The following is a 17,238-nucleotide window of genomic DNA, read 5'->3' on the forward strand; positions in this document are numbered from 1 at the left end:
TGGGATAGTGCCGAGGGTGGACAAAATGGGAATTACTGCCCCATTTTACGGCCGGGTTAATGGAAGCCTACTTCATTTTCTCCACGAACCTGAATCATCCCCTACCACACACATGTACATACAGGGCGGCAGTTCCCGGATTTCAGAGGTTTAGGAGGGACTTAGGAGCAGCAATGTGGTTGGAAGTGGGCTCCGTGGGAATTCGCCTTGACACTGCATTTCCCAGGAAGCTCGTCGTTTTTCCTTTTTGTTGCGTATCACAGTTTTCTAAAGATACTTTAATCACATTTACATATAGTTCAGAGTATATAAATTGTCTGTATGAAAAATCATTAAGGGGGCTAACGTCCCCCCAAGCTACCACTTCTTGGGAGTTGCCACTGTCTCAACCCCACCAAAAAACATCTCAGACCGCCGGCGCGAGCCACCCGCAAAATTCCTGTCTTCTGGGGCCCCACAAAAAGGAGGACGCACCGACGTGAGCTATACTTTAATTCCCGGACTCCGGGTCCTTAGGTGAGATATTTCTCTTTACGCCGCCAATTTGTCATAAAGGGCGGGGAGCTAGAGTCAGCCCCCGCCAAATTCGGGGGGAGGGGCGATGGTCAGTAGCTGCCTTCCTAAGGCTACTTTCAACCCGCCTTGCCTGCCATTCAAGTTCCGAATTTTCCCAGTACTGGTTAAATCTTCACTTGGACCCGCCTCCATCACTCACCTGATTAGATGTTTATGAGTCAGAAGGCGGGGTCATGAGGGCGTCGAGATGTTATTGGTTGATATGTACGCCTGTCAGCAGTGAACCGCCCCCTGTCTCAGAAAGCTAGCTCTTTACTGGCTCCTCACCTCGTCCATCTTCGAGGTTTCCCTCTCTATATTGGTCCGGAGCCCCGCCTGTCCAGTCCCTCGCTGGTACCCGTTGGTGACGGCGCCGGAAGAGGCCCGCCTTTCTCCAGAGGATTGGCGGATTAGTGCACACATCGCCCACCCTTGGTGGTAGGCGGGTAATCGTGCTATTGGCTGGGGCCCCTACCCCAAGGCGAGGAGGAGGAGGAGGAGGAGGGGCAGGAGGTTTGGTTGAGCTGCAGCTGTTTGTCTGTTCGACACAGGCTTGGGCCCGACGGGGGAGACGGAGCCCCAGGTACCGGGCTGATGGAGCCCACAAGGGCAGGGGCGGAGGCGCCCAGGAGAGGAGAGCGGACTGGCCTGAGAGCAGAGGCGGGTCTGGACCTCAGCGAGGGGTCAGGGCGGCCCACTGGAGAGGGGAGCAGGGGGCCGGGCCCCGGCAGGCCTAATGGGGGCGCTGAGGAGGGGGCCGGGCGGGCTGGGAGCCCGAAGTTGGTGAGGCCGGGAGGCGGCCGGGTTGTGTTGGCGGCCTGCGGGGGCCGAGGGCCGGCGCGGGAGGCCCGGGGCTGTGTGAGGGCAGGGGCAGGCCTCATTGAGCAGCTCTGGGGAGGGAGGAGCTGGGGGAAAGGGACGGGGCAACGGGTGAGGTAAGCCCATTTGCCGGGAGGTGCGGAGGGGTCAAACCAGACGCCCGGGCCGCGAGGATAACCGGGGCTGAGGCTTTCGAGCTGTCTAGTTGGAAGGGCCTGAGAAGGCATCTTAGTTGTGTAAGGGGCATTCTCTTCAGGGAAAGTGTCTATTATGAAAATAACTAGGGTGCTCTGAGTTGAGCTGAGAGGGATTTGGGTTCATTGAGGGAGAACTGAGGCAAAGGAGGAAAGCTTTTCTAATCTAGAAGACTAGTTAGTTGGAGAAGTGGAAGCAGGGCCTGGTATCAGTTATGGGAGCTTCTGGGAATGCTCATGGGTGGACTGGAGGATCTGGGTCTTGAAAGGACCCACTCTTTTGTTCCTCTTAGTGGTGAGTTGTGGTGACTCGAAGTTTTTTGGTACTCCCGGGGTAGCGAATGAAGACAAAAGTTAAAAAAAAAAAAAAAAATTGTGACTGTTGGCTGTTCCAACTGTTCCCTACACTTTTCCTTGGCTTCAGCTGGTTTAAGGTGCAGTCTGTGTTTCTTCTTACCAACCTCAGCTGGGTTAGGGTGCAACGCTGTCTAAGAAATAAGAAGTTGGATTTGGGGGGTGTTTGTTCTCACTTAATAATCTGATCTATGGTGGTTACAGTATCTCTGACCTAGAAGCAGGGGATCAGCGATTGTATTATCCGCTCTGGAAAGGGGCTTAAGAGATCCCCAGTCACAGATCTTCTGACCATAGTTGGTGAAACTTTTATGGGACTTCAACTTGGGTATTTCCCAGGCAGGTAATGGTTAGGTGGAACAAGCCTGGAAATATGAGGTGATATCACTGAGGAAGGGATTTGAGGAAGAGTGAGAAATTCCATTCCAGAAGGTTGGCATCACCCCTATTCTTTGTCTACTTCTTCAGGAGCCCAGGTAAAAGTTGGGTCAAACAGTGAGGCATATGAGGAACGGGTGAGTAGAGAAAAAGATGGATTACTAAGGCACAGGAATCACATTCTCCACCCCCCCCCCCATATATTTTTAATGGTCTTCTGATCTCCTTAGTCCCCTATAGTTGGAGTTTATTGGATTTTCCCTTATACTTCCTCCTTTTACCCTCTTATACAAATGTATTTTATGATTATATTTCTTCTTAATTACACAAGTAATATGTACATATTTTTAAATATTCAGGCTGTACAGAAGTGTAAAAAGTGTAAATCTTCACACACATACTTCGCTCATTTTATCCAGAAAGGTCAGAGATAAGAGACAACAGATCAGACTAATCTTACTTTGGGGGATGTGCCACCAAAGGCAATTCTGTTTTCATGTTCCCACTAAACTCTGGTCTCTCATTCTTTCCAGTTTTCTCTTCTGGAATGATACTCTCTTATTTATTGTGCTCCTTTCACAGATCATTTTGTCTTCTATCAAATTCACACAAGCAGAGAGCTATACTTTGGGTTATTCCTCCTCACCTTTTTAAAACACAGAGCACCGCACCTCCCCCCCCCCCCCCCCCCCCCCCCCCCGTCCCAGCATCCCCCAGTTGTGCATTAGGTATCCTAGGAAATGCCCAAATAGATGGCCAATACTTTTTTTATGGGCAGGAAAGAAGCATTGAGGTAAATCTTTTTGTTTGGGAGAATTATTGGCATCTTTGCTAAAGTGAGGAATTTGAGACCTCCGTCTTCTGGTTCATGGCCTCTGCGTGTTCAGACATTCATTGAATATCTTTTCATTAACCCAAAAGAAGACAGTGGCTCTCCTAAGGGGCCCCTGTATCTGTCTTTCTGTAGTGATGTGAGAAGCTCTCAAGTTTCTCTGGATTTGAAATTGGTTTTCCTCTAAACCTCAGTACAGCTAGGACATTTCATACTACCACCTTATTAATTGAATTTGTTCTTACTGGCTCTAGAAGCCCTCTAATGTGCCCAGCCTTTGTACAGTGCCCTCAGAAACTTCAATTATGTCCCCCAGGAGTTTTTCTTTTCCTTCTGCAAAGCCAGTCCTAGAGAAAATTGTGTGGATATGTGTCTATGTGTGTGTTTTAATCCTCTACAGGCTTTGCCATTTTCTACCCCCTGGTGGTATCGTGTCCCTTTCTTCAAGACTTTTTTTTTTTTTTTTTTTTTTTGTCTTTTCCACCTTCTTTTTAATCCAAGTCTACCTTCAAGAAACAATCTGACACAGATCCAGAATTATAAAAATGTATTTGGAGAAGAGGGCTTTCCCATTGTCCTTCAAGTCATACCTCCTATCTTCTAACTCTCACCTTGCCCAGGAGCAAGGATTGCTTTTCTGTAGTTTGCTTGTTTGTATGCATTGATACGAATTTGACTTCTGAGGATATATAAGTTAGGAGAAGCAAGTGTGTAGGCTGCTCCCTAATCCTAAAGCATTTCAGATTGGAAAGTAACCAAAGTGTAAGACAGTAAACTCAAAATAAGGAAATGCAACAGCCCTCAAGGAGGAAGGATACCTTAAAACCCTACACAGTACACTCCCACTTCCCAAGAGTGTTTTAGGAAAGAATTAGTCATTGAACAGTAACTGAGCTTAGTAAGGAGCCAACCAGGTGGGCAAAGTGTATGCAGATTTCTGAGCCAGGCTGTAGCTTTGGTTTAGGGGCAGTGGATACCTTTTCAGAATGTCCTGTAACTCTGTGGTGGTGTGATGGTGGGTTTTTTTGTTTTTTGTTTTCTTAACTTGTGTTTCTCAAGTTCAGGAATTAATAGAGATAATGACCCAAAGTTTTTTGAACACTTAACATTAACTGAAAACTCAGGGAACTTGTTTTAAGCCACAGTTGCTTCAGTGTTAAGGTGGGAGGGCCACATATTGGGTGTGATTAGGCCATCTGAGCATAGTAACGGGTGACAGGAAAAGCAGTTAGCCCATGTGAGTTGCAACAGTACTTTGTGGGCTGGGTCTCAAGGGGGCCCTCCATCCAAGGGAGATCACAAAGAGGCCAGGGAGAGAATTGGTATTCTGAGGACTATTAAAAACATTCCCAAATGGAACTGAGTAAGAAGCTATCCAGGTGGCACAAAAAGGGGAAGAAGAGATGAAGGAGGAAAGCAGGACTGCTTTAGCCTTAATTAATTTAGAGAGCATTTAATGAACACCTACTAGGGACCAGGCATTGTGCTAGAAAGTCAAGATGACATAAAAAAAAATAGTAACACTTTTTGAGAGGTTGATAGTTCAGCAGAACAAACACACACAATTAACTCATATCATGTAATAAATGCTGTGATAGAAATACTGTCGTAATTCTAGGGGACCCCAGAGGAAACTGATGAATTCTGCTGGGTGAGAAGGTGTCTCACAGAGAAGGTGACATTTAAGCTTGGCCTTAAAAGATAAATTACGAGTTTACTGGTCTCACAAAGTGGGGAAGGACATTCCAAATCTTTCCTAGGTCAATAGAGTTTGTACTACCATACTGATAAGTATGCTTTTTACCTCTTAGGGAAATGGAAGGGAGAGTGGGGGGAAGTGGAAGGACTCTCTCATTTAAGACAGTGACTCGTTAATTAACATTGGTCAACACAATGAAAGAGCCAAGTAGTAGAACTCTCAGTTCAAGATTTTAGTAATTTGGGGTCTAAAAGAAGTTGAGAGTTGAAGGTATTCACTGGCTTTTGTCCTATCTTCCCTAATCATTAAATCTCTTGCATTAGTCCCCAGCACACAGACCCTTGTAAAAGTTACCACTCTTTCCCTATCATTTATTCCATTATATTATTTCCATTTCAGCCTTCCTGGCAGGGTTGGTCAAGACCTTCTAGAGAGGCATGGTAATGAGTGAATTATTCTGTTAGAAGAATATAGAATTGGATTCTAGCTCTCAGGGAAGTCCTGGGTCTGTCTACCTGGTTTTAGTCCCAAAGGAAGTACTTATCTAAACTGAATAGAGGCAGAAACTATCCAATCTAAGCTCTTGATCCAGTCCTGATGCCCTCTTCAGGGTTCAATTCAGAGTTAGCATCTCCTGCTTCCTTAAGAGGTATAGTGGTATACTACTAGCAAGAGTACATGACTTGGAGTACTTACCAAAAGGAGATTTAGCTGTCTGTATGATAACACCTGGCAAGTTAATATTATTTGTGATAGCTGTCTGTATGGTAACACCTGGCAAGTTGATTAATATGTGCCTCAGTTACCTTACCTGTAAAATACAGAGACTGGACTAGACCTCTAGACTGCTCTTATCTGGCAAACTGACCTTATGGGACTGACATTTGAGTGTGGGCTAGACTCCAGTGGCAATGTATCTGGAAGTTAGTCTCTGTTAATAGGTGATAGTCTTCTAGAGGCTTCATAATGTGTTTGGCTCAGACACTCAAAGATACCAAGTGGAAGGGGGGCTGAAGAATAGAGTCTTGCTCTGCTGGAACCAGCAAACTGAGAAACCTTTCCTATGCATACTTTTCCTGAGCGTTTAGGGGAGCTACCCAAACTAATGAACTGACCCCTTCATCCTCCACCTTCCCCTCCCCAGTGGGCTGATGCCATGGTCAAACCTCAGTCCTCCCTAGTTAATGGTCATTTGATAAACCATTTTTGTGGAGCTGCACTTCTAAGGGAAGTTAAATCTGATTTTTTCTCTCCCAGTCTGAAAGGGTTGAAGGGAAGAATAACTTCCTTGTCCTCCCTTTTTTTGCCTCAGGTTTGAAGGTAATCATCACACCACTTGGCTGGGTGGCAGTGGTTTATGTTTTGTCTTTGAACGGATCATTTGCCTACTGTCAACTCTTAGGAAAAAAAAAAGTCACCACTAGGAATCATTTGAATCTTACATATATTATTTCACATCTGTACCCCTGATCTTTTGAGAGTCTAGCTATTGCATAGAAAACATAATAGCCTTATATACATGTTGGGGTTGAAGATCAAGGCACAGTGATGGGCAGCCCATCAATTACTGTGAACAGGGAAGGTAAGACATATTATTGAGGTGACACATCGGGTAGGAGGTAGTTTTTTCTAACCCACTAGTTTCTAATCTGTGACAATCCAAGGTTGCTTAGTAGCAAGAAAGTTTGCTGATTTGTCTGTGGGGGTAACAAGGGTTTTGCAACCTGAATGTGCTTGTGACTGTTTCCTATCTCCACATTTCCCCTACTCCCTACTACTATTTTCCCAGGCCTAGAGCCATGTGCCTATGAAAATTCAGTCCATTCTAACTCCCATGTTTTCTCCTTGTAAAGTAGTAACATTGAGGCTTAGTGTTCTGCCCCTTAGATCACATGCTTTGAAATAGTTGAAAATGTAAGCAAATAATTGGGGCACCTGGCTGGCTCTGCGGGTAGAGCATGCAACTCTTGATCTTGGGGTTGTGAGTTCAACCCATCTTGGATGTAGAGCTTACTTAAAGAAAGGAAGGAAGGAAGGAAAAGGAAAGAAAAGGTGAGCAAATAAGTCAAAGAATCTAGTAACTTTTCCTGTTGTGTCTTAAAGAATATAGCATATGTATGTCACCTAAAGGAAACTTGATCAGCTTATCATCTGTTTTTTCCTATTGTGTCATCTGTTTTCTGTTCTAAAGTGTAGAGTTATGATGGCCTATCTTTTCTTATGAAACAGTGTATATGAAGTGCCACATAAATATGTTTTTAAAAATCATTCCTCACAGATTCTAAGAAACTCTAAGGGAAAGAAATTTCTTTTTTTTAATGTTTATTCTTTTTTTTTTTTTTTAATGTTTATTCTTGAGAGAGAGAGACAGAGCGCAAGCAGGGGAGGGTCAGAGAGAGAGGGAGACACAGAATCTGAAGCAGGCTCCAGGCTCTGAGCTGTCAGCACAGAGCCTTGACACAGGGCTTGAAACCATGAACCATGAGATCATGACCTGAGCCGAAATTGGATGCTTAACTGACTAAGCCACCCAGGCACCCCAGGAATTTCTTAAATGTACCCAGAACTTTGGAAGTGAATTCAAATTTCACTCTTTACTACTTTTTCCAACCCCCTCCCTCCCCAAAGATCCTTATAGATAAGGAAGCCAGGGCTCAGAAAGGCAAAGGGAGTAGTGTAAGATCACAGTAGATTTTAACTGGCAAAGCAGAGTGTAAAACCCAACCTTGCTTGATTTCCAAAGCCGTTACCAGCACTACACGGGACTGCCCCTGTCTAATTTGACTCCCCATTTTCATAATTGTGTCATAACTTCAGTAGCAGGGTTGAGGAATCCTCTGACCCCTGGAGAGCTATAGTCAGCCCTCATCTTAATTTCATCTAGAAGTTTTATAACAGTAACCATAACCTATAGGCTGGTGAGAGACTAGACTTCCTCCCATCCTTATTAACCCCTCCTTCCTTGTCAGGCCTCTCCAGAGCAGTTTTTTAAACTTTTTATTTTAATCATGACTCCTAATAAAACATTTTACATCATAATTCAATGTGTGTACATAAAGTGAAACATTTTCACAAAATGATTCTTATTTGCAACATACTTGTTATTTTTTTCTTTAAAAAAATTTTTAACATTTATTTATTTATTTTGAGAGAGAGAGGAGAAAGAGAATCCCAAGCAGCCTCCACACTGTTAGCAGAGTCTGACATGGATGGGGCTTAAACTCTTGAACCACAAAGTCACGACCTGAGGCAAAATCAAGAGTCAGATGCTCAACCAACTGAACCACCCAGGCACTCCCCCCCAACTTTTTTTTAATATATTGATCATGATCCACAAGTGACTTCAAGGTCATTATTGGTTTACAACCCCCAGTTTGAAAAAGAGCTAAAGCATTGTGACTAGTGGCTAAGAACCTAATTAATACCGATTCTTGCAATACTGGATCCCAGAATTTAGGATTTTGTGGACCAATTAATTTAAATTTGAGGGTTTTTGTTTTCCCACATACTGGTATTTAGAAGTCTTACTATTGCCAATCAACACCATTATATTTTTAAAGCATTAAAACAGTTATTTAGAAAGCTTTAAAAAAAAATGCTTCCTAAAAATATAATTAAAAAATATATATTTCCTCTTAAAAAAAAAAAGAATTTGGTAGAATGAAAAACTCTTAAGACCTTCACATAACACCCTCCTCAATCCTACTCTCCTCAGAGAGAGGTAACAAAATTGTTAACAAATTTGTATGTATTCTTCCAAAATGTTTTATATGCAGAATTTTGTTTTACATATGTAGGATCCAACCATGTGTTTTGTACTACAATTTTTTAACAATAGGTGTTAGAGGTTTTTCTATATAATACATATTTACCTTTGAGAGGAAATTGATACTAAGAAAGTAAGAAGTTAGAAGTCTTGTTACAGAGAATATTCTTTTAAATTGAATAAATTTAGCTTTATGAAAAACTTGCTATATCGTCTTTATTTTTACCATTTCCTCATGAACCACTGAAAACACCACAAAATAGCCTGTGTGTATCTGGATTCGTAGGACTCACTGGCCTGGGGAATATAAAATACCCAGTAGAATCAGAGTAATTTCTTACATTCCTCTGTCTTAATCTAGTCTACTTTGGGACTTTTTGGAGTTCTCATTGATCTTTTCTGTAAATCAGGCCCACTAAATAATACCTTTTTTTCCTCAAGTTTATTTATTTTGAGAGAGAGAGTGCGAACAGAAGAGAGGCAGAAAGCGGGGGGGGGGGGGGGGGGGTCGATTTCATGACTGAGATCACGACCTGAGCCAAAACCAGGAGTTGGATGCTTAACCGACAGAGCTGCCCAGACTCCCCAACAATACTTATTTTTTAGCACTATGCTAAATATATCTTTTCCTTAACCTTTATTGCTACTCTGTGAGTTAGGTGTTTTTTCCATTTTATAAAGGTGGAAGGAAAGGCTCAGAGAAATTTCTTGATGTCGTTAATAATGAGGAGTGCCTGGATGGCTCAGTCGGTTAAGCATCCAACTCTTGATTTCATCTCAGGTCATTATCTCGGGGTCCAGAGACAGAATGTCAAGCTTTTGCTCCACACTGGGTGTGAAGCCTGCTTGAGATTCTTTCTCCTCTCTCCCTCCCCAGCTCACACATGCACACTCAAAAAAAATGATTAGTGGTTTAATATTCATGAAGCACTTTTTGCCGCATATTTATTTTTTAAGTTTATTCATTTTGAGAGAACATGCGCATGCTGGGGAGGGGCAGAGAAAGAGGGAGAAAGAATCCCAAGCAGGATCCACACTGAGCGTGGAGCCCAAGGCAGGGCTCAATCTCATGACCATGAGATGATGACCTGAGCTGAAATCAAGGAGTCAGAAGTTTAACCAACTGAGCCACCCAGATGCCCCTGTCAGTACTTATTTGTGTTATCTCAGTCCTCACAACAGCTTTATGCAGCCCATAAAGTATTATCCCATTTTACAGATGAAAGAAATGCACAGATGGATTTAGTAATCTGCCCAAAGCTTCACAGGTAGTAAGCAAAACTGTAAAATAAACCCAGTGAATTAGACTTCATAGTCTTTGTTCCTCTGCACTGCCTCCTGTATAGTTTTTCTCTTTACTATCTTTATTCTATCTTTACTAGAATTACAGATTGTTAACGCTGATTTGACTCCAAAGCATCTTGCTATAGTGACAAAATAATGTTTCCCCACATGCCATAAAGTATGTTTATGGAGTTATTAGAATCAGCCTTGGAGAACAGAAAGATTAATTTGAACAAAGTACAACCAAACTAATGCTTGGGTTTTGGACAGAAGGTTTGCATATTCTAATCATGCTAACACCTTTGAATCTTATAGTTCCTTTCCCCTCAGAATCAGAATGATGAAATATATTCAGGTTTGGATGATTAGACTCTCAGAAGTCTCCACTTCTGTCTCTGTCTCCTCTTCTACCACCAGCTTTCCAAGCTCCTTGGGAGGTTAAAAAAAAAAAAAAAGGTGGTTCAGTTTCTTTTCATCAAATGTTTATTGCTTGAAAACTTATCCCTGCATCATCCTCTGGAGACTCCTGCTTGTGTCAAAAGGTACACCTTTCTCTGCTTCAAATTTGGAGGGCTACAGCTGTGAGGCCCATTTAGTTTGGAGAGTAATCTAATCCCTAGGCACCAGGAAGACAGCTGCAAGTTGAGAGGTTAAGCCTACTGATTCTTAGACATGGTAGATTCTCAGACTCAGAGAGGTGGCAGAAGCAAAAAGAAAGAGTTGATGCTGAATGCGATTTGTTAGTTGTCTATGGTCTATTTCTCTACTCACCTTTGACCAGAAATGATAAAAGACAGATTTTTCTGGCAAATGGACCCTGGTTAGAGTTTCAGAAACATCAAGAAGACTGGTTGTGTATGAAGGATATGGACCCAGAAGCTACCCCTCTGCTCCTAGGGAGGGGTGACTCATCCCACACCCCTAGAGTGCATCTCTCATTTTGAAAGCTAGAAAAAAGATGGGGGTGAGGGGAAGGACAGCACCAGGGATACCAAGGAGATACTGGGGGTCTACGGTACTTGCGGGTAGATTTGGGTGTTCTTCGGGCCAACTAAAAATTGATCAATTTGCTATTTGAAGATCTGGTGGAAAAGTAATGGGAAATAAACTTATTTCATACCATTTTCAGTCTCTCCATTTCAGCTCCCTTAGCAGTTGGAGATTATGTAGTAGGGCAGACTCCACTTCCGATGCAATTTTTATTTTATTGTTCCGCATTCTTTTTTTTTTTTTTTTTTTTTTTAATTTTTTTTTTCAACGTTTATTTATTTTTGGGACAGAGAGAGACAGAGGATGAACGGGGGAGGGGCAGAGAGAGAGGGAGACACAGAATCGGAAACAGGCTCCAGGCCCTGAGCCATCAGCCCAGAGCCTGACGCGGGGCTCGAACTCACGCCGCGAGATCGTGACCTGGCTGAAGTCGGACGCTTAACCGACTGCGCCACCCAGGCGCCCCTGTTCCGCATTCTTACCACTGAGTGTCAGCTACCTGGGACCCTCTCCGTGGGGTTGATGGGGTTGATGGGGTTAATGGGGTTGATTTTAATTATTAAGTCCTCATAGGAGCAAAGAAATTAGGAGATTTATCTTTTCTCTAAAACTGATTGCAGCAGCAATGGCCCGGTGTTTAATTTTACCCACTTTTTTTTCTTGCAGGACTGTTGAAGCCTGAAGTCCCCTCCCCTTCCCCCTTCCCCCTTTGCCGCTTTGTGGCATCCCCCCTCCCTCCACCCTTTCCCATTCGGATAATCTAGCCATGACTAGCAGAAGCACAGCCAGGCCCAATGGGCAGCCCCAGGCCAGCAAAATATGCCAGTTCAAATTGGTCCTGCTGGGTGAATCTGCAGTGGGGAAGTCTAGTCTGGTATTACGTTTTGTCAAAGGGCAGTTTCATGAGTACCAGGAGAGCACCATTGGAGGTGAGTACCTCAGGGAAAGAGGAGGTTCAGTGTGTAGTGAGGCTTTTTGAAGGGAGATCTAGAGACCTGATTGTGGAGCTGGCCTTTTTAGCTCTCTGGAACAGAAATCCTTTATAAAACAGAAGAAAAAAAAATTGTCATAATGCCAAAAAATAGATATATGTTTGTCCTCTTGCTTCCTAGAAGAAAATTAGAAAGGTTGACCTTTGCACACCAAGAAAATCACTAATTTTTTTTTAATGTTTGTCTTCTTCCTCTCACTTTCCTCTTAATCCAATTGAAGTTTAGTTGAGTGTCATCTTGAGCAGGGTTGGCTTAAAGCAGTGATTCGTAATCAAAAGTGTACATCAGAATCACCTGGGGAACATTTTTATCCTGTCATGCTTAGGCCCTGCCCTAGATGTACTAATCAGTATGGGAAGTAGGGTGAATTTGGTGGAGGTGTAGACATGTATGTTTGGAAAAGCTCTGTAGAAGAGGCTGGAACTAAATATAAAAGATAAAAGACATCTGCTTTTCCCACCTTTGCTACCTTCTCCCTTCTACTACTCCGTAGGGCGGTAATTCAGTAAAAGATCTTTTATGAGAACTCCCATGTTACACCTTCCCTACTTTTACTAGTAACCTTGGAAATGCAGTGTTCTTGGACCAGCGGAAGATTATATAAAAAAGTAACAGCCAAATTATATTGCTAATAGTGGGATCTGTCATCAGTCTTTAAAATCTTCTAATTAATTATTGATGTGACCTTTATTTGAAACTTATTTTCTGTCACTATCCCTTATTCCTCTATTTTGGTTAGAAGAGAGATAAGTGTCAGCTCCTCTCTCTAACATTGATAGCTTATGTGCCCCCACTACTTAGAGGAACTTCTGGCAGGAAGGACTTAGCCAAGGGCAGTCTTAATCCTGGTTCTAAGACCTATACATAAGGAGAGGAACTCTAAACCTTTTCCTTAGCTGAATGACCTGGTTGGTAACTGGTCTTAGACTGAGAATGGAGATATTATGAAGGGGGCTGGGATTTTCCCATTGATCCTCCTACTTACAACTTCTTCCCCTCCATTCTCTCATCCACAGCGGCCTTCCTCACCCAGTCTGTTTGTCTAGATGACACAACAGTCAAGTTTGAGATTTGGGACACAGCTGGGCAGGAGCGATACCATAGCTTGGCCCCCATGTACTACAGAGGTGCCCAAGCTGCCATTGTGGTTTATGACATTACTAATCAGGTAAGTGGGCTGTGAAGTTTCTTGCTTTTATTAATAGGAATTAAATTAGGTGGGGAAGAAAAAACAAGTTCTTGAAATGGCAAAATAAAATAAGAGTATAAATTCTACTCCCAAGTGCTGGTAAGACAGAGGTAATGACACAAGTGGTTTCAGTGAGGGAAGGTTGCCTAGAAGAGGTGAGTTTTGAGACAGGGTTTTGAAGGTGATGGGCCTGGGGCACCTGGCTGGCTCAGTCGGTGGATCATGTGACTCTTGATCTTGGGCTTGTGGGTTCAAGCCCCACGTTGGGTGTAGAAATTACTTAATAAAATCTTAAGTTAAAAAAAAAAGAAGGTGATGGGCCTAGATTGGCAGTCATTCTAGCCTACCTTCTCTTCCTCACGTTTTCCTAGGAAACCTTCGCCCGGGCAAAGACATGGGTAAAGGAACTACAGCGACAGGCCAGTCCTAGCATCGTTATTGCCCTGGCGGGGAACAAAGCTGACCTGGCCAATAAGCGCATGGTGGAGTATGAAGTAAGTTGGCCCATAGAATCCCTCTGTAACACACTCCCTCTGTACTTGGGATTTTTAGTCCCCAAACCTGCCCTCTCTGAAAACCTCATCTGAGGACGTTTATCATCTCCATTCCCCAGTTCCACACCAGGCTAAATACAACAATACTGTGACCCTAATGACAGCCAGGAGATTTTAGAGGAGTCAGAAAAAAACTTCAGAGCAGAGGGGTAGGGGAGTACCAGCTATAGGGGTATCAATGTGAAAACAGGAAAGAGGGAGCAGGTGAATTTGAGGTAAGGGACTATTCAAGTGTCACAACCTAAAAGCCCCCAACCAATTTACCTTCTCCCTCATTATCAAGATTCCTGATATCTGCTTATTGAATTAAATGGTCTAGACCATGAGTTATCTTTGAGGAAGTCGTCACCAAAATATGAGTCCAGAGCCAGCTGGCTCAGAGGGCAATTAAACCTAGGATACTACCTAGTTCTGGTGCTACATGGAAGTGGAATGACAGTACTTGTTCCTGTCTTACATTCTGAGTACCAGTATACCCACCCCTTGCAGGAGGCCCAGGCGTATGCAGATGACAACAGCTTATTGTTTATGGAGACTTCAGCCAAGACAGCTATGAACGTGAACGATCTCTTCCTGGCAATAGGTAAGTTCAGAACAGCCTGGGGTCTTCCTGTCTTTTTGCCTTGCCTCTTGGCAAGATCACTAGCCCAAGTCGTAAAGACAGAGGGGAGTGTCTCCTGCTGTGAACACTAGGTATGGAAATAACTTTCCATTATGACTTCCATCCTTTGGCTACAGCTTTAGCCCCCATCCCCCCACATCTTTAATGTAGTTTACAAAAGTGAACCTTCCCCTCTTCAAAACATTCTTTTAATCTCTCACATTTCCCCTTTCCCCATATCACTCCCCCACCCAATAGTCTTTTTTGGAGAGATGAGTAAAATCTACCATACTTTTTTCCCTTCTCTTTTTATCTCTAGCTAAGAAGCTGCCAAAGAGTGAACCCCAGAATCTGGGGGGTGCAGCAGGCCGAAGCCGGGGTGTGGATCTCCATGAGCAGTCCCAGCAGAACAAGAGCCAGTGTTGTAGCAACTGAGGGGGTGGCTAGCAGCAAACAAGTATGGAGCTAGCACGAGAGCTAAGAAATAACCTCCATCCCCACCCCTCAGCACACAGCCCCTACGGTAACAGCACACTGAGCCCTGGCTCCCAAGGGCTGCCTCCTGACAGCTCCGTCATGGCACTTTTTAACGCTTCAGCAACCAACACCAGGCAGCTGTTGCCACTGGCCTCCTACCCCTACTCTGGGGCTTGGGGGTCAGATCCCCCAGGACTTACCTTCCAAAACAAACTTTCTTCACTTTGTATTATAGGTGCAAGACAGTGACCTACTTATCTTTCCTCTTCCTCCTCCTCCTCATTTTTCCAGAAAACATTTTTTTGTCTCCTGCCCCTTCCCCTTCTGCTTTTGGTCAATCCCTGTTCTTGATCCCCTTTTCCTCCTCTCCCCAGGATGGAGAAGGTGGTGAACCCAGGAACGAGGAAGGAGGTTTCCAGTTCAGTCACATTAAAGGGCCCTGGGGGAGAGTAAGGCTCAGAGCGGGAGGGAGTAAGGAAACCTTTCCTTTTTGTTTTTATTTGGTTGGAGTTTCTCGTATTTGAAAACACTGCAGTCTCCATGAGTTGGCCCTGTGGAGGGTGTTTCTAGGTAGAGATGAGAACGGGAAGGCAAGCTCTCGGGTACCAGGTGGGAGTTGTGTTGTTAGCTAACTGGGCAGAGGTAGAGGAGGTGGAGATGCAGTGTCACCTGTGGCTCTGGAACTGTTCCAAGGCCTGATTTCCCCCTCACCCAGCCTCTTAGGTAGCTTCTCCCCCATAGTGGGGGAGACTCTGGACCCCAGAGTCCTCCAAAGAATCTTCACTGGTTGCCTGCATCTTTGGCTCTGCTGTGATCTAATTAGAGGAGGGACCAGTTTCTGGATCCCATCCTCTGATTTATACATATGCATTTTTTTCTCTGGCCTTTAGATGGCCTCAGCCCCAGCCACTATATTCCCCTGCAGTTTGCACTTTAATTGGTGGTAGTTCAGTTGGGATACTTGTTTTATGGGGGTTTTGATTGATTTACCTGCCCTCTCACCTTTTTAATTAAATGGAACCCAAGGTAGTATATATATGAGGTTTGGGGAGGGGCTGTAGAGAACAGGACCAGTGGCAGCTACTCAAGTCCAGTCTCCATTGCTTGCTTCCTCCAGCTCTGACTCTTAACCTATATTCTTGCCAACCTAGCTCTCAAGTATAGGTTTGCCTTTCCTGGGGAATTAACTGAGCAACTGGAGAGTGGTCTCGGGATAGCCTAGGCCATTGTATGGGAGTGAAGAGGGGTGTCAGGCAGGAGGGAGGAGTTTTCTATCCTTTCCTAGGGTTCACATTCAATTTGATCCAACCATTAACGTGTCTTTTCTACTTCCCTGTAAATAGGTATGATCTTTATTCCCATTGTACAGTCTGTTCTGTCCTCCACCTCCCATCAATCAGGCCCTGTTTCTTTTCTCCTTTGTTAGTATCTTCCATTTAGTCCCCCGATTCTTATCCTCATACTCACCCCCAGCCAGTGGTTTAGTCCATGTACCACTAGAAGTTAATACCACAGGCCTACTTGTGGACCCCTCAAATCATAACACCTGTTCCTGTGGACAGGGAACAACTGCCACTGAAGGTCCATCACAGCTGTCTCATGTCACCAGAGGATGTTGGTCCCTTCTAAATCTCTAGCCACTCTTCTTGGCCTCTCTCATCCGGTGTTCTAGCATATCTTTGTGAAGCCATCAAGGCAAGAGAGAGCTCTAAACTCCTTGTTCCAGCCCAGAATTTTGGGAAAATTGGGGGAAGTAAGATAGGAAAGGTCACAGTGACCTTTCTACCCTTTGATTTGCAGACTGCCCTCTGTCCCAGAGCAGCTGAGAAATCCTTGAAGCTGAGATTCCGAAGGACCCAGCTTAGGTTCTTCCACTTAGGCCTCAATTCCCTTCCTTTTCCAGGGGCAGCCTTAGTTCCCGTGGCCCTGAAACACATATATTTTTCTCTTCCTTTCCCAGCACCCACTAGCCCCCCAAAGCACCCAGTGCATCCTTATAAGTGGAAGAACTAGGATCGCTCTCTTAAATTCCTTAGAAATGAAGGGTTTTTTTGTTTGTTTTTTTTTCCTCTGTGCATCTTTCCCCCTGGAATGGGAGTGAAGTGGTTCATTGCCTTGGGGCTGGGAAACCATTTCTCCAGGCTTTTTCTCCCCTCCCCAGCCCCCTTAGGAACAGGATTGGCCTTAGCTTTTAGGCCTATCTGCTGCTTTCCTTCTACTTCCTACCAGTCCTTCTACTTCCTACCAGTTCTTCTGCTTTCCTTTGAGCTTTCTTGGGCTTGGGGATCTTAGTTTTTATTTCCCAGCTCTTCATTTTTTTTCTTCCCTTCTGATCAGTTGTTTTTTTTTTTTTAGGCGGGGGTGGGGGGGGTGTCCTTTTTTTTTTTCTTCTAAGAAAGCATTTGCCTTTTTTCCCTTTTCTTCCTCTCCCAACATAACAATCGTGGTAACAGAATGCGACTGCTGATTTACCGATGTATTTAATGTAAGTAAAAAAGGAAAAAAAAAAAAAAAAGAAAAGTGTATTGGAGTGTTGCTTCTTTTTTTCTTTTTT

At 44.0% G+C, this 17,238-nt stretch overlaps 1 protein-coding gene across 4 annotated transcripts; it reads left to right on the forward strand.

Annotated features, from left to right (window-relative positions):
- Positions 1–902: 902 nt before the first annotated feature.
- Positions 903–17,199, forward strand: RAB5B (RAB5B, member RAS oncogene family). 4 transcript variants are annotated; one of them, XM_045464511.1, is made up of 7 exons: positions 1,105–1,138; positions 10,299–10,423; positions 11,538–11,800; positions 12,880–13,031; positions 13,424–13,546; positions 14,096–14,189; positions 14,527–17,199. In XM_045464511.1, exons 3-7 carry the CDS (start codon positions 11,638–11,640, stop codon positions 14,640–14,642), a joined length of 648 nt encoding a protein of 215 aa, XP_045320467.1. In that variant the 5' UTR covers positions 1,105–1,138; positions 10,299–10,423; positions 11,538–11,637; the 3' UTR covers positions 14,643–17,199. The 4 variants fall into 4 exon arrangements, with proteins under 4 accessions (XP_045320469.1, XP_045320466.1, XP_045320467.1 ...); XM_045464513.1 differs by lacking the exons at positions 1,105–1,138; positions 10,299–10,423 and adding an exon at positions 903–993; XM_045464510.1 differs by lacking the exon at positions 10,299–10,423 and having other exon boundaries at positions 1,018–1,138.
- Positions 17,200–17,238: the final 39 nt, after the last annotated feature.

The sequence above is a fragment of the Leopardus geoffroyi genome, chromosome B4 (genome assembly GCF_018350155.1).
Source record: "Leopardus geoffroyi isolate Oge1 chromosome B4, O.geoffroyi_Oge1_pat1.0, whole genome shotgun sequence".
Taxonomy (NCBI): Eukaryota; Metazoa; Chordata; class Mammalia; order Carnivora; family Felidae; genus Leopardus; species Leopardus geoffroyi.

Excerpts from the sequence above, each read along its gene's own strand:
- RAB5B (XM_045464513.1), top strand. The coding sequence starts at position 11,638 with ATGACTAGCAGAAGCACAGCCAGGCCCAATGGGCAGCCCCAGGCCAGC. Across the intron at positions 13,547-14,095 it reads AGCGCATGGTGGAGTATGAA|GAGGCCCAGGCGTATGCAGA; the intron begins GTAAGTTGGCCC and ends CACCCCTTGCAG. Across the intron at positions 14,190-14,526 it reads CGATCTCTTCCTGGCAATAG|CTAAGAAGCTGCCAAAGAGT; the intron begins GTAAGTTCAGAA and ends TTTTATCTCTAG.